This window comes from Podarcis muralis, chromosome 18 (assembly GCF_964188315.1).
Source record: "Podarcis muralis chromosome 18, rPodMur119.hap1.1, whole genome shotgun sequence".
Classification (NCBI taxonomy): Eukaryota; Metazoa; Chordata; class Lepidosauria; order Squamata; family Lacertidae; genus Podarcis; species Podarcis muralis.
In genome coordinates this window covers 11,875,310-11,890,531 of record NC_135672.1, presented here as the reverse complement: position 1 = coordinate 11,890,531, position 15,222 = coordinate 11,875,310, and the positions used below count along the sequence as shown (strand labels likewise).

Genomic DNA, 15,222 nt, shown 5'->3' with positions numbered 1-15,222 from the left:
AGAGAAAGGACACTGGGGCAGTGGCTGGGCGATCCGGGATGGACGATAAAAGAGGGGTGATAATCTCATTCCTCAAGTCTTTATCAAGAGGGCAAGCCAGAAGGGCGTGCGCCACCGATTCGGGACTGCCGTCTCCACAGGGACGTTTTCCAGGTGGGATCTGTTGGAATCGTCCCTCAAGTCCAGCCGAGGGCAAGACATTCAATCTTGCGAGAGTAAAAACACACTTATTTTACAATTGCTTGGTTATGCAGAGAGGGTGCCGGAGAGTCGAAAGGGGAAGGTGGAAAATAGCCACGCCATGGGCAAAATTTCCTTATTGTGGCCAAGTTGTTCTGACGCTCGATATCATTTAGTTAAAAGTAAAAGGACCCCTGACCGTTAGGTCCAGTCGTGGACGACTCTGGGGTTGTGGCGCTCATCTCGCTTTACTGGCCGAGGGAGCCGGCGTACAGCTTCCGGGTCATGTGGCCAGCAGGACTAAGCCGCTTCTGGCGAACCAGAGCAGCGCACGGAAACGCCGTTTACCTTCCCGCCGGAGCGGTACCTATTTATCTACTTGCACTTTGACGTGCTTTCGAACTGTTAGGTTGGCAGGAGCAGGGACCGAGCAACGGGAGCTCACCCCGTCATTGCGGGGATTCGAACCGCCGACCTTCTGATCGGCAAGTCCTAGGCTCTGTGGTTTAACCCACAGCGCCACCCGCGTCCCATATATATATATCAGTCCACAACCAAAGAGTAGGGGGACACCAAAGGACCCCCCCTCCGCCAACAGATGCCAAGCTAGAAAGAGGATTATGAATCGGTTTCGTACACACAGAGTAATAAGAGGATTGTGGAAGGCTGATTTGGAAAGGGATTTCGGGGGAAAGGGAATATTGCCGGCTTGCTTCTGCGTGAAAGCAACCTCCTTTAGCCAAAAACCATCGCGGATTAGGCTTAAACGTTTAAAAGCAGATCAGGCTTGGCAGAACCCTTTTTCAATGTCAAGGCTTTCCCGAGCCGCTCCCCAGAGGCCGATGGCAAACCGCGGTGTCAAAAAGTCCAAATTCTGGCCATTTGACACCCCCCCCCCCCCAAAATAAAACCCTTCATGGATCACTGCCTTGTCATGGTGAAGGGGCTTGAATAACTAAGAGAAGCTATGAGCTGTGCCAGGGGTAGGCAACTTAAGGCCCAGGGGCAGGATCCGGCCCAATCGCCTTCTCAATCCGGCCCGCGGACGGTCCGGGAATCTGCGTGTTTTTACATGAGTAGAATGTGACCTTTTATTTAAACTGCATCTCTGGGTTATTTGTGGGGCATAGGAATTAGTTCATTCCCACCCCCCCTTCAAAATATAGTCCGGCCCCCCACAAGGTCTGAGGGACAGTGGACCGGCCCCCTGGTGAAAGAGTCCCCCTGTTAGACCAGCCTTTTACTCCAAACAATGAGGACTGCAATTTTGTTTGCCGTGTTTATTTCATTCATCCCCTGTGGTCTAAACAAGAAAGCAAATCCTTTGCTTCTGTGTAAAGGTAAAGGGACCCCTGACCGTTAGGTCCAGTCGTGGCCGACTCTGGGGTTGCGGCGCTCATCTCGCTTTACTGGCCGAGGGAGCCGGCGTACAGCTTCCGGGTCATGTGGCCAGCAGGACTGAGCCGCTTCTGGTGAACCAGAGCAGCGCACGGAAACGCCGTTTACCTTCCCGCCGGAGTGGTACCTATTTATCTACTTGCACTTTGACATGCTTTCGAACTGCTAGGTTGGCAGGAGCAGGGACCCAGCAACGGGAGCTCACCCTGTCATTGCGGGGATTCGAACCGCCGACCTTCTGATCGGCAAGCCCTAGGCTCTGTGGTTTAACCCACAGCGCCACGCACATCCCTTGCTTCTGTGTACTGCAACGCGAATTAACGGGCAGCCGAGACTCAAAATAGTGGATTCTCTGCCTGCCTGCCTCCATCCCAACCCACCCCTCGCAAAATCCCCAGCCATGATCTGCTTAGCTGATTTTAAGAGATCAGCTCATGGGGAGGGGAGGGAGCCCAGAATAGTAGATTTGTCTTCTGCAGATTTTGGGGGGGGGGGCGGGAGAGGAAAGGGGGAGATGTCTGGAAGAGGGGAGGCTCTGAGCAAGGATATCTGTATTTAAAATAAAATTTAAAAAGCTGGGTGGGTGGCTGCGCGGAGTCTTTGCTCTCCAGCTGTTGGCAAACAGCATCTTTCACCCCTAAAAAGTCGACACATCAGCAGGAACGCCTTGCAGACGCTTTCGAGTCGCACCGATCGATGATTTTGCCTCTTGCGCCAGCTGTTCCCTGTCGCCAGGTAAGTCGCTTCCTGCAAATCCCACAAAACAAAAGCCAGCTTTAGAAATTTAGCCTTAGCAGCAAACCAGGGTAGCTTGATTTTCAGCTCCCGCAAAGAGGAAATTGGGTTTGTACACTTACCGTATTCTTCGCTCTATAAGACGCACCAGACCACAAGACGCACCTAGTTTTTGGAGGAGGAAAACAAGAAAAAAAAAAAATTCCGAATCTCAGAAGCCAGAACAGCAAGAGGGATCGCTGCGCAGTGAAAGCAGCAATCCCTCTTGCTGTTCTGGCTTCCGCGATAGCTGCGCAGCCTGCATTCGCTCCATAAGACGCACACACATTTCCCCTTACTTTTTAGGAGGGGGAAAGTGAGTCTTACAGAGCAAAAAATACGGTATTTTTTTTGCCAAGGTCAAAAGAGGTGTTGCAGGCTTTCGAAACCTGCTGTGCCTGTTTAACCAGAGAGGGCAGCGAACCATCAAGAAATATTAATTCTTGGCCAGTGTGTCTGGAGGTCCTATTCTGATTTTAAGCTGTATTTCAGTCAATTGCTGGATTTTATGTTTTTATGTGTTATATATTTTGAGGTTAGCTGAGCCCGGTTTGGCTGGGGAGGGTGGGATATAAATTGATTGTGTGGCTGTGGAAATGGATAAAAGCCCCCCATCTAAACAATGACCGTCATCCATGCATGTAAATAAAACAATTTAATTTTACTTTTTATAATCTACAATGCCATCTAATTTATTTTATAGTACAATACATTGATTATTGCTTTCATTTTTTGGATCCATGGTCTCGTTAGGTAGTAGAATTCATGTTAAATAGCTGTTTTAGGGGTTTTTAAAAGTCTGGAACGGATTAATCCGTTTTGCATTCCTTTCTATGGGAAAGTGCGCCTTGGTTTTGGAATGCGCTTTGGTTTTGGGACGGACCTCCGGAACAGATGAACTTTGAGAACCAAGAGACCAGTGTACGGTGGTACCTCGGTTTTTGAACGTCATCCGTTCCGGAAGATCGTTTGAGTTCTGAAACATTCAAAAACCAAAAACTCAGTACAGAAGCCTTAAAATGGAAAACTCAGTACGGAAATCTTAATACGCAATCTGCGTTTCCGGTTCGACTTCCGAGGCGCATTTGAAAAACCAAAGCATTTACTTCCTGGTTTACGGCGTTCGAAAACCGAAATACAGGTACCACTGAATTCTTTAATCACACTGCAAGACCACGACAAGTGTTGAAATGTTCCTACTATTGTTTATTTTTTTAATATTTCCAGTCTTTATCACTGTGATTTAAACATCTTTGCCGGCCTATTTGGTGTTAAGTACCCGCCTGCGGATCTTTAGATGGTTTTCTTTCCAAGTATAAAGTAAAGGTAAAGGGACCCCTGACCATTAGGTCCAGTCGTGGCCGACTCTGGGGTTGTGGCGCTCATCTCGCTTTACTGGCCGAGGGAGCCGGCGTACAGCTTCCGGGTCATGTGGCCAGCAGGACTAAGCCGCTTCTGGCGAACCAGAGCAGTGCACGGAAATGCCGTTTACCTTCCCGCTGGAGTGGTACCTATTTATCTACTTGCACTTTGAGGTGCTTTCGAACTGCTAGGTTGGCAGGAGCAGGGACCGAGCAACGGGAGCTCACTCCGTCATTGCGGGGATTCGAACCGCCGACCTTCTGATCAGCAAGTCCTAGGCTCTGTTGTTTAACCCACAGAGCCACCCGCGTCCCTTTTAAAAGTATAGCATGCCGTAAATATCGAGTTATTTTTCCAAATCAATATTGTGTCCTCTCTTCTTAACATACAGCTTTTCTCTGTAAGTGGGGCCTGAGCTACCCCTGTCTATTTCTCCCCCAGAATATCCATCAAGCGAAATCTAAACGACGGTCGCTGATTGGGGAAGGAAGGGGAACGAGGCGCCGGGGACCCGGGTGCGAATCCTCGCTCGATGCAATCCGGAGAGGAGGAGGCGGGCGACCTCTTCAGAGATTACAAACCTCCCTCGCTGGATTCGATCCGCCTGCCCCGCTACGCCTTGTATCTTCTGATGGCTGTCATCATCGTGATCGTGGTCGCTTACGCAATTGTGGGTCACCTCATCAACGACCTCGCGCACGACTTTGCGGGTGAGTGGGCAGACCTGCTAGAAGCTCCCCCTTTCCCCACCCAAGTTTCTAGTCCTCAGGACCATTTTGAGTTTGAGTACCGTATTTTTCGCTCCATAAGACACACTTTTTTCCTCCTAAAAAGTAAGGCTTTTTAGGGCTCCATGATCACTGCAGATGGTGACAGCAGTCACGAAAATAAAAGACCCCTGCTTCTTGGGAGAAAGGCGATGGCAAACCTAGACAGCATCTTAAAAAGCAGAGACATCACCTTGCCAACAAAGGTCCGTCTAGTTCAAGCCATGGTTTTCCCAGTAGTGATGTATGGAAGTGAGAGCTGGACCATCAAGAAGGCTGAACACCGAAGAATGGATGCTTTTGAATTCTGGTGCTGGAGGAGGCTCTTGAGAGTCCCATGGACTGCAAGAAGATCAAACCTATCCATTCTTAGGGAAATCAGCCCTGAGTGCTCACTGGAAGGACAGATCCTGAAACTGAGGCTCCAAGACTTTGGCCACCTCAGGAGAGGAGAAAAGACCCTGATGTTGGGAAAGATGGAGGGTGCAAGGAGAAGGGGACGACGGAGGACGAGATGGTGGGACAGTGTTCTCGAAGCTACCAGCATGAGTCTGACCAAACTGCGGGAGGCAGTGGAAGACAGGAGGGCCTGGCGTGCTCTGGTCCAGGGGGTAATGAAAAGGCGGACACGACTAAACGACTAAACAACAACAAAAAGTAAGGGGAAATGTCTGTTTGTCTTACGGAGCGAAGCCAGCAAGAGCCGCGCAGAGCGTGTCCGTACTGGAGCCTCAGCTTCAGGATCTGTCCTTCCAGTGAGCACTCAGGGCTGATTTCCTTCCAAATGGAGAGGTTTGATCTTCTTGCAGTCCATGGGACTCTCAAGAGTCTCCTCCAGCACCAGAATTCAAAAGCATCCATTCTTCGGCCATCAGCCTTCTTTGTGGTCCAGCTCTCACTTCCATACATCACCATTGGGAAAACCAGAGCTTGAACTATACGGACCTTTGTTGGCAAGGTGATGTCTCTGCTTTTTAAAAGGAGCAAACCAGTGATATTTTAGGGAGCAGGCGAGCAGGTGGGGCCCATGACTTATATCCTAGAAGCCTACACAACACAAAAAAACTCTTGCTGGATGTAGGTTTTATTTTATTTGTTTTTTATCTTATATTTTGGAAATGTACATCCAGGTTGTTTTTTCCTTTAATTTTTTTGGGGACCCCCAAGAGAGTGGGGCCCTAAGGTAGAGCTTGTTTAGCTTATACATAAATCCTGGCGTGCTCTGGTCCATGGGGTCACAAAGAGTCAGACACGACTAAACGACAACAACAAAATCCGGCACTGCGACATACCCAGCTTTCTGCTGCCCAAACCTGCTGGTTTTAATTTTCTCTCTTTTTTCCCCCATCTGCAGATTGGGCGTTCGGTCCCAAACTGGAAGAGAGGAAGAGGCTGGAAGAGGCCTCGGACGGATGTGAGATTGCAGCTTTTCCCGACCATCGCCTGGGTTGGCAAAAGGGTGACCCTTTCCTAGGGGTGGAGTGTGTGGAAGGCCGCATCCTGCACCCCTTACCTGGGATGGAGACGGGCTGCGCATCGCCTCCAACAACTCTGAAACGGTCTGGCTGAGTCGTTGCTTGGATCAGCTGGAGAGAGATTCTCCCAAACGTACTGGATATATATATATCACCCCTGGATATGAATGTCCAGGCTCCCTGTGACGTCTATTTCTTTCCTTTCCTTTTCCCCCTGTTTTGTTGTTGTTGTTTAGTTGTTTAGTCGTGTCCGCCTCTTCGTGACCCCCTGGACCAGAGTACGCCAGGCCCTCCTGTCTTCCACTGCCTCCCACAGTTTGGTCAAACTCATGCTGGTCTCTTCGAGAACACTGTCCCACCATCTCGTCCTCTGTCGTCCCCTTCTCCTTGTGCCCTCCATCTTTCCCAACATCAAGGTCTTTTCCCAAGGAGTCTTCTCTTCTCATGAGATGGCCAAATCTTGGAGCTTCAGCTTCAGGATCTGTCCTTCCAGTGGGCACTCAGGGCTGATTTCCTTCCGAATGGAGAGGTTTGATCTTCTTGCAGTCCATGGGACTCTCCAGAGTCTCCTCCAGCACCAGAATTCAAAAGCATCAACTCTTCGGCGATCAGCCTTCTTGATGATCCAGCTCTCACTTCCATACATCACTACTGGAAAAACCATAGCTTGACCTATACGGACCTTTGTCGGCAAGGTGATGTCTCTGCTTTTTAAGATGCTGTCTAGGTTTGTCATTGCTCGATACATGAATAGTATACCTTATTTATCTAAGAACACAGGCGGTTTTTATTGAGTATGCTTTACGTGACCATGGGTTTGTTTGTTGTCGTTTTGCTACTGTCCAAATCTGGGGCAGCCAGCTTCCCTCGTAACGAGGTTTCCCACAACACCACACATGACAGGGCCTTTGATGTTTAATCCGGACCCACAAAGTACCAGCTGCCCTCGTGCCGCCACCGCAAATCTGGAGCAATCCTTCCCGCTAAGTAAGGAGATGGAATTGGATTCCTGAACAGCAAACCCAACCTAATTGGTGCTTTCCCAAATGGTACGTGGGCAGAAAAGCAACCGCCCTTCAAAATCTGCCCCACTCCCAGGTTTTGAGATGCAGTTGTCCGGCTGAGCAATGGGTACAAAAATCCCATCTGCTGAGGTAAAGTTCGGAAAGGCCTGCGTTGGTGGAAACAGCATGCAAATGTGCGAGGGGATGTTTTTCCGTATGTGGTGGACTTGCAAAGGGGTAAAAGAGTATTGGGAAATGATCCATAACAAATTGGGAAAAAATGTTTAAAAGCACTTTCACCCCCAAAAAACCCAGAGTCCTTTATCAAAACAAAACAAAATACTGTATTTTTCGCTCTATAAGACGCACCAGACCACAAGACGCACCTAGTTTTTTTGGAGGAAGAAAACAAGAAAAAAAATATTCTGAATCTCAGAAGCCAGAACAGCAAGAGGGATCGCTGCGCAGCGAAAGCAGCAATCCCTCTTGCTGTTCTGGCTTCTGGGATAGCTGCGCAGCCTGCATTCGCTCCATAAGACGCACACACATTTCCCCTTACTTTTTAGGAGGCAAAAAGTGAGTCTGATAGAGCAAAAAATACGGTAAGTACTTAACCCGAGGTACCACTGTAATTACAAACCACTGTTGAAATATAGAGAGCTGGACTTAACGACTGGAAAAAGGAGAACCTGAGAGGAGAGGAGATTTGAATCTCAATGTTCCTCGCCCAGCCACTCCCTTCCTGCCAGACTGGCACCGATTTTCCCGCGGCTGGCAGGGCGCCCACAGATCATGTTTGGGTCGGAGTCCAAATGCCAGGAACAGATTGCTGTTTGCAGGTACGAACGGTTGGGCATGTGCCAGGCCATTTATGCTCCTCAAGGGACGTGCGTGGCGCTGTGGGTTAAACCGCAGAGCCCAGGACTTGCTGATCAGAAGGTCGGTGGTTCGAATCCCAGTCACAGGGTGAGCTCCCGTTGCTCAGTCCCTGCTCCTGCCAACCTAGCAGTTTGAAAGCACAAAGTGCAAGCAGATAAATAGGTACCGCTCCGGCGGGAAGGTAAACGGCGTTTCCGTGCGCTGCTCTGGTTCGCCAGAAGCAGCTTGGTCCTGCTGGCCACATGACCCGGAAGCTGTCTGCGGACAAACACCGGCTCCCTCGGCCAGTAAAGCGAGATGAGCACCGCAACCCCAGAGTTGGTCACGACTGGACCTAATGGTCAGGGGTCCCTTTACCTTTTTATTTTCAGGGGAGAAACGTTGGAGGGGATGGAATAGGACGTCCCTATTTTCAGGGGAGAAACGTTGGAGGGGATGGAATAGGACGTCCCTTTTTTCGGGGGAGAAATGTTGGAGGGGAAGGAAAAGGACATCCCTCCTTTCAGGGGAGAAACGTTGGAGGGGATGGAATAGGACGTCCCTATTTTCAGGGGAGAAACATTGGAGGGGATGGAATAGGACGTCCCTATTTTCAGGGGAGAAACGTTGGAGGGGATGGAATAGGACGTCCCTATTTTCAGGGGAGAAACATTGGAGGGGGTGGAATAGGACGTCCCTATCTTCATGGGAGAAACGTTGGAGGGGATGAGACTGCCACAGAAGCAGCCGGGATCTTTTTCATGTCCACCTGCATGCGAAAGCAGAGCGGCTTGTTCCTTGCCCCGGCCGAACCCTTGTTCCACGGGCCTCTCACGTGAAGGCAGAGCTGCCCGACGGAACTGCCATTATCAAATGCACTTTGATTCAGAGTCCAGAGTTAAGCCTGCAAGGAAAGTAGATATCTCCTGTCTCACACACATGAATACAGAAACCAGGAAGGACAGACCTGCCTCGCCGAACAGCACATATCGAAGCAACGCGATGGAGCAGTTCTCATGCCTGCCTCTGCTCCTGGGAATTTTCTTCGCCCCCTGTGCCCACGGCCAAGGTAGGAGTGTGCCAAGGGCTCCCCAGGAAGGAATTAGGTTCGGATACAGGTGGCGGAACTTGTTCAGAATCTTGCCAAGCAGAGCTGCACCTCCTAATTCGTAGAGGCAGCGTGGCCTAGCGGTTAGAGCATTGGGATCCCCGGGTGTGACCGGGCCAGTCGGGAGGATGAAATGAGAGGAGCGGGTATATAGGCGAGTCCTCCAATAGTAGAGGCTTGGGGCGTTGTCAGGGGGCGGGTGTCGGGGTGAAGGCCTTCTCTGTGGTGGCCCCTAAGCCGTAGAACTCCCTGCGCACAGAGGGGCACCTTCATTTTACGGCTCCTGGCGAATGTTGGACGCGCCATATGAACCTACCCGGACCCTGAGATCATCCTGAGGCCCTCGTTCGTGTGCCTCCTCCTCGAGAGGTCCGGAGGGTGGCAACACGAGATGGGGGGGTATAGCAACGCCCGGAGTTTTTCCGCTTGACCCAAAAGGACCTAACCTTAATCCGTTTAGGCGCCGTGACGGGGACCACAAACGGCTCCAGCGGTCTGCAGCCCTGGCTGGTGGGCCTTGCCGCCGTCCTCGGTTTCCTAGGCGTGATATTTGTGGCCTCCCTCATCAATCGCTTCTTCTTCTCCAAGAAAAAGTAGGTCTCTCTCTCTCGCTTTTTGAAAGCTTCCTTCTTTAACCGCGAGCTGTTTCTCTCTCCCCAAGCCACAACTATTTCTTCCTCCTCCTCCTCCTCCTCCTGCTCCTCTTATTCCTTCTTCCTCTTCTTCCTTCTTCTTCTTCCTCCTCCTCTTCTTCTTCTTATTATTCCTCTTCTTCTTCTTCTTCTTCTTCTTCCTCTTCTTCTCTTTCTTCCTCCTTCTTCTTATTATTCCTCTTCCTTCTCCTCCTCCTCCTCTTCTTCCTCCTCTTCTTCTTCTCCTCCTTCTTCCTCCTCCTCTTCTTCCTCTTCTTATTCTTCCTCCTCTTCCTCTTCCTCTTCTTCTTCCTCTTCTTCTTCTTCCTCCTCCTTCTTCTTCCTCCTCTTCTTCCTCCTCCTTCTCCTCCTCCTCCTCCTCTTCTTCTTCTCCCTCTTCTTCTTCTTCCTCCTCTTCTTCTTCTTCTTCTGCGATCCCTCATAGCCGAGTAAGATTGTCTTCCATAAACACGGTCTTAACAGTGAGTCCGTAAGGGACTGTGGAGGCCAATTCTGGATCCCCACGTCCTTCCACAGTGGGGGCATTGGTTTCCGGGCGGGAGTTGATCATGGCGAGGGTTTGCCAAGCGTGCCTTCCTCTTAGCATGTTTCTCCCTCGCGTCCTGAGTTCAAGCGTCTCCAAAGCCCAGGACACCTTTGGTCAAGGCTGTTCTCCAACTGGAGCACTCGCAGGCCAGTGTTTCCCAGTTGTCGGTGTTTATACTACATTTTTAAGATTTGCCTTGAGAGAGTCTTTAGACCTCTTTTGTTGACCACCAGCATTACGCTTTCCATTTTTAAGTTCGGAATAGAGCAGTTGCTTTGGAAGGCATTAATCAGGCATCCGCACAACATGACCAGTCCAACGAAGTTGATGTTGAAGAATCATCGCTTCGACACACAAGCGGCGGCCTCACGATTTTGCCTGGGGGTCTTGCGAGGGTGCTGAGGACATAGCAAGAGCCCTGCTGGATTGGGCCCGTCAAGTCTGGGTGGTGGTTAGAATCACAGAAATGTAGAATTGGAATGGGACCCCAAGAAGCCATCTAGTCCAACCCCTTCTGCTCCCCTTTCTCCACTGACGATCTTGCTCTCTTTGCAGGGATGGCGAAGGGAAGTCGATGAGCACCGACCTTCGGTAAATATTGTGGCTTTTGTGATGGTGTGCATTTGTGTGTGTCTGTGTGTCTACTTCGTTCCGTTTTAATTCTTTTGGTTGCAGATGCGATGGGCGTTCTGATTCGCCTGACACAGCAATTTTCTGATCTTCTGCTGCAAGTTCGCTTCTTTAAAACAAAAACAAAAACCCACTTTCATTTAAAGCATTCTTCTTCTTGGCGATCACTCGTAGCCGAGTAAGATTGTCTTCCCTAAACATTTAAAGCATTAAAACAGCAAAATCATAGATTCTTAAAAAATAAGGTACAATAAAGAAAGGCGTTTTTGCTATTTATACCTCGTCCATCTGACTCAGTATCCCCAACACTCTGGGAGGCTTCCAACATATGTAAAAACAGTGCTTTTTTCTAAAAAAAATGTTTAGGGGTAGATACTCTCATTTTGGGACGTGGGTGGCGCTGTGGGTTAAATCACAGAGCCTAGGACTTGCCGATCAGAAGGTTGGTGGTTCAAATCCCCGCGACGGGGTGAGCTCCTGTTGCTCAGTCCCTGCTCCTGCCAACCTAGCAGTTCGAAAGCACGTCAAAGTGCAAGTAGATCAATAGGTACTGCTCCGGCGGGAAGGTAAACTGCCAACCTTCTGATCGGCAAGTCCTAGGCTCTGTGGTTTAACCCACAGCGCCACCCGCTGAGACTCCTTAGGGTAGTGATAAAGCGGGATATCAAATCCAAACTCTCCTTCTTCTTCTTCCAGCCCAGGCAACATTTACGACAACATCGCCATGGATCCCGAAGAGGGGAGCTCTCGCGAAAAGGAGCTAGATAGCGACAAGGTGACCAGCATGTAAAGCCGATGTGACTGGCCGCATGGTGCCGAATTCCCCCGTTCGGCCCAGCTCCGACACCCTCTCCGAATCTTGACCGCCTCTGCCTCTGGGGATAAGGAGATTTCAGTTCATTCATCCCCCCAAATGCAGCCACAGCAATCTGGACGTGATTATATCCAAGATTGTGCCAAGGGTCTGTTCCAGCGAGAGTGGGGAGTGTCCCAGGGAGATGCTCTGACAATACCAGCCAAGAAGGTGCAAAAGGAAGCGGAAACTGCTGGGATGAGTGCCGATTCGAACCCAGAGCAGCCCTTTGAAATGACTCCAAGGAAAACCTTCAGAAGCGTCCCTAGAAGCAGTTCTCCTGCACAGTCTCCCGAACCCTGATCTTTAAACGTAGCATTTCTCTGTTTTGTGTGAGGGATGTGGGAATGCCTCTACAGCGGTCCCTTGGTTCTCAAACTTCATCCGTCCCGGAAGTCCGTTCCAAAACCAAACTCAAGGCGCACTGCTTTCCCGTAGAAGGGAATGCAAAACGGATTAACCCGTCCCAGGCTTTTAAAAACAGCAATTTGACATGGACTTTGCTATCTGACGAGACGGCCGATCCATAAAATGAAAGCGATAAACAATCTGCTGCGGCCACGCCATCAATCCATCAGTAGCTGAACCGGGTTCCGCACAGTCGCGAAAACAAAACGAAAAAAGAGCCGCGAAAACAAAAACGCAAAATACTGTATTTTTTGCTCTATAAGACTCACTTTTCCCCTCCTAAAAAGTAAGGGGAAATGTGTGTGCATCTTATGGAGTGAATGCAGGCTGCGCAGCTATCCCAGAAGCCAGAACAGCAAGAGGGATTGCTGCTTTCGCTGCACAGCGATCCCTCTTGCTGTTCTGGCTTCTGAGATTCAGAATATTTTTTTCTTCTTGTTTTCCTCCTCCAAAAACTAGGTGCGTCTTGTGGTCTGGTGCATTTTATAGAGCAAAAAATACGGTAAATAGCAAAAAACAGACAGGCCTCAGCGTAAGGCTCAAAACGGAAGCGTGGCACTCAAAACGGAGCACGTTAGGCTTCCGAAAAAAGTTCGCAAACCGGAACACTTCCTTCTGGGTTTGCAGCGTTCGGGTTCCAAGTTGTTTGAGGACCAAGGCGTTTGAGAACCAAGGGACTGCGGTACTCAGAAGAAGGATTCCTCTGGTTATCCTTGCGGAAGCCTCTATTTAGGAGAGACATTGCTTCACGTGAGCAGGGAATGATTCTTCTTATAACCAGAGACATCCCTCTAGATATTATTAGAGGCGTGCCTCTTTATAGAAGAGGCATTCCCTCCTGATAACGGGGATTGCCTCTTCTTAGAGCAGGAATTGGGGGCAGAATCTGTATCCAGGCAGAACGTTGTTCCGCTTCCACTCCCCTGGCCTGCGGTCAGCGATTACGGCCGCCGCAGTCCGCAACGGGAAGACCACATCCCTGATTTGCAGGAATCTTTCATCGCAACCCTGTTCCCTTCCTGCTAACATTTTCCGACAGAAAACACTGCTCTCGCAAGCAAAAGCTGTTTTTGGGGGGTGATCCAATTTGCCTTTCCTGCCTCGGCCAATTCAAGACGAGTCATGATTTGGGGTGGAGGGTGGCTTTTAGAAATCTGTTAATCTGTGAAATGGACCGGCCTCTGTTGCAAGGATGAACATTGTGCTTTTCAATTAAAAAACCCCGGCTAATTAGATGCTGTTTGTTTTATGCCTTGGGGCACAGAAGAGGGGAAGGAAGAAAAATATAAAGCAAGGATTTTAGGCGGAAGCGGCGCATGTGATTTCTACTTCAAGAGATGTGGACGTCATGAGGACTATAAACATAGAATCTATGCATGCTTTCATATTGTGGAGCTGTGGGGAGGGGGCAGAGGAGTTCTCTATCCTAGTGTTGTTGGTGCATTTGAAATGGAGGAGATTGTCTAATAATAATAATAATAATAATAATAATAATAATAATAATAATAATAATAATTTATACCCCGCCCATCTGGCTGGGTTTCCCCAGCCACTCTGGGCGGCTTCCAACAAACCACTAAAATACAATAACCAATTAAACATTAAGCGCTTCCCTAAACAGGGCTGCCTTCAGATGTCTTCTAAAAGTTTGGTAGTTATTTTTGTCTTTGACATCTGACGGGAGGGCGTTCCACAGGGCGGACGCCACCACCGAGAAGGCCCTCTGCCTGGTTCCCTGTAACCTCGCTTCTTGCAGGGAGGGAACTGCCAGAAGGCCCTTGGCGCTGGACCTCAGTGTTCGGGCAGAACTATGGGGATGGAGACGCTCCTTCAGGGATACTGGGCCATTTAGGGCTTTCAAGGTCAGCACCAACACTTTAAATTGTGCTCGGAAACGTCCCGGGAGCCAATGTAGGTCTTTCAGGACCGGTGTTATGTGGTCTCGGTGGCCACTCCCAGTCACCATTTGGCATCCGCATTCTGGATTAGTTGCACCTTCAAAGGCAGCCCCACATAGAGTGCATTGCAGTAGTCCAAGTGGGAGATAACCAGAGCATGCACCACTCTGGAGAGACAGTCTGCAGGCAGGTAGGGTCTTATCCTGTGCACCAGATGGAGCTGATAAAGGGCTTTCCTGTCTCCCAGTTGTGTCCTTAAATAGTACAGTCCGGCAGGATTGCATCAGGTGACTTGTTGCATGTGGTAATGGGCTGTGAGACCATCAATTAGGGCCCAGGCATGGCTAAACCTGGCCCTTCGGCATCTTAAGATATAGGATCAGCTGTCTACAGCAACCTGCTTCAGAATCTGGTGCCCTAAAAACGAACACAAAGGGTTCCCTGTCTTGCTCGGGTCTGAAGTGGTGTGGGAGTGGGAGGGGCAGATCACGCTGAAACAGAACGGGAAGCGTCCCAGATTTGGAACAGCAGGTTCAAAGAATCGTAGAACTGTAGAGTTCGAAGGGACACCCAGGACTCATCTAGTCCAACCCGCTGCAATGCAGGAATCTCAGCTAAAGCATCCGAGACAATTTGCTGTCCAACCTTTGCTTAAAAGCCTCTGTTGAAAAAGAGTCCATCACCTCCCAAGGGAGACCGTTCCACAGTACAACAGCTCTTACTCTCAGGAAGTTTTCCCTGGTGTTTAGTCGGAATCTCCTTTCTTGTCACTTGAAGCCACGGGTTCGAGTCATACCTTTCCGGAGCAGAAAAGAAGCTTGCTCCCTCTTCCATGAGATAGCCCTTCAGATATTGGAAGATGGCTCTCCTCTCTCCTCTCAGTCTCCTCTTTCCCAGGCTAAACGTCCCCAGCTCCTTCGACCGTTCCTCATCAGGTTCGGTTTCCAGACCCTTGATCATCTCGGTCTCCCTCCTCTGCCCACCTTCCAGCTTGTCAACATCCTTCTTAAATTGTAAAGGTAAAGGGACCCCTGACCATTAGGTCCAGTCGTGGCCGACTCTGGGGTTGTGACGCTCATCTCGCTTTACTGGCTGAGGGAGCTGGCGTACAGCTTCCGGGTCATGTGACCAGCAGGACTAAGCCGCTTCTGGCGAACCAGAGCAGCGCATGGAAACGCCGTTTACCTTCCCGCTGGAGCGGGACCTATTTATCTACTTGCACTTGACGTGCTTTTGAACTGCTAGGTTGGCAGGAGCAGGGACCGAGCAATGGGAGCTCACCCCATCATTGCGGGGATTCGAACCGCCAACCTTCTGATCGGCAAGTC

At 49.9% G+C, this 15,222-nt stretch overlaps 2 protein-coding genes and 1 long non-coding RNA gene across 3 annotated transcripts; 2 read left to right on the top strand and 1 right to left on the bottom strand.

Moving 5' to 3' along the window:
- Positions 1 to 2,068: 2,068 nt before the first annotated feature.
- On the bottom strand, positions 2,069 to 2,615 carry LOC144326059 (uncharacterized). The gene is made up of 2 exons (XR_013391211.1): positions 2,436 to 2,615; positions 2,069 to 2,325 (listed from the first exon to the last, which is right to left on the bottom strand). It is a non-coding gene; the product is annotated as an uncharacterized LOC144326059 (long non-coding RNA).
- An 856-nt stretch (positions 2,616 to 3,471) lies between these two features.
- SMIM44 (small integral membrane protein 44) lies at positions 3,472 to 7,220 on the top strand. The gene is made up of 2 exons (XM_077921896.1): positions 3,472 to 4,424; positions 5,836 to 7,220. The coding sequence occupies exons 1-2, from the start codon at positions 4,247 to 4,249 to the stop codon at positions 6,048 to 6,050; spliced, it is 393 nt and encodes a 130-aa protein (XP_077778022.1). The 5' UTR covers positions 3,472 to 4,246; the 3' UTR covers positions 6,051 to 7,220.
- A 1,391-nt stretch (positions 7,221 to 8,611) lies between these two features.
- On the top strand, positions 8,612 to 12,221 carry SMIM24 (small integral membrane protein 24). Its single transcript, XM_028714007.2, has 4 exons — positions 8,612 to 8,887; positions 9,387 to 9,519; positions 10,661 to 10,696; positions 11,432 to 12,221. Exons 1-4 carry the CDS (start codon positions 8,692 to 8,694, stop codon positions 11,523 to 11,525), a joined length of 459 nt encoding a protein of 152 aa, XP_028569840.2. The 5' UTR covers positions 8,612 to 8,691; the 3' UTR covers positions 11,526 to 12,221.
- Positions 12,222 to 15,222: the final 3,001 nt, after the last annotated feature.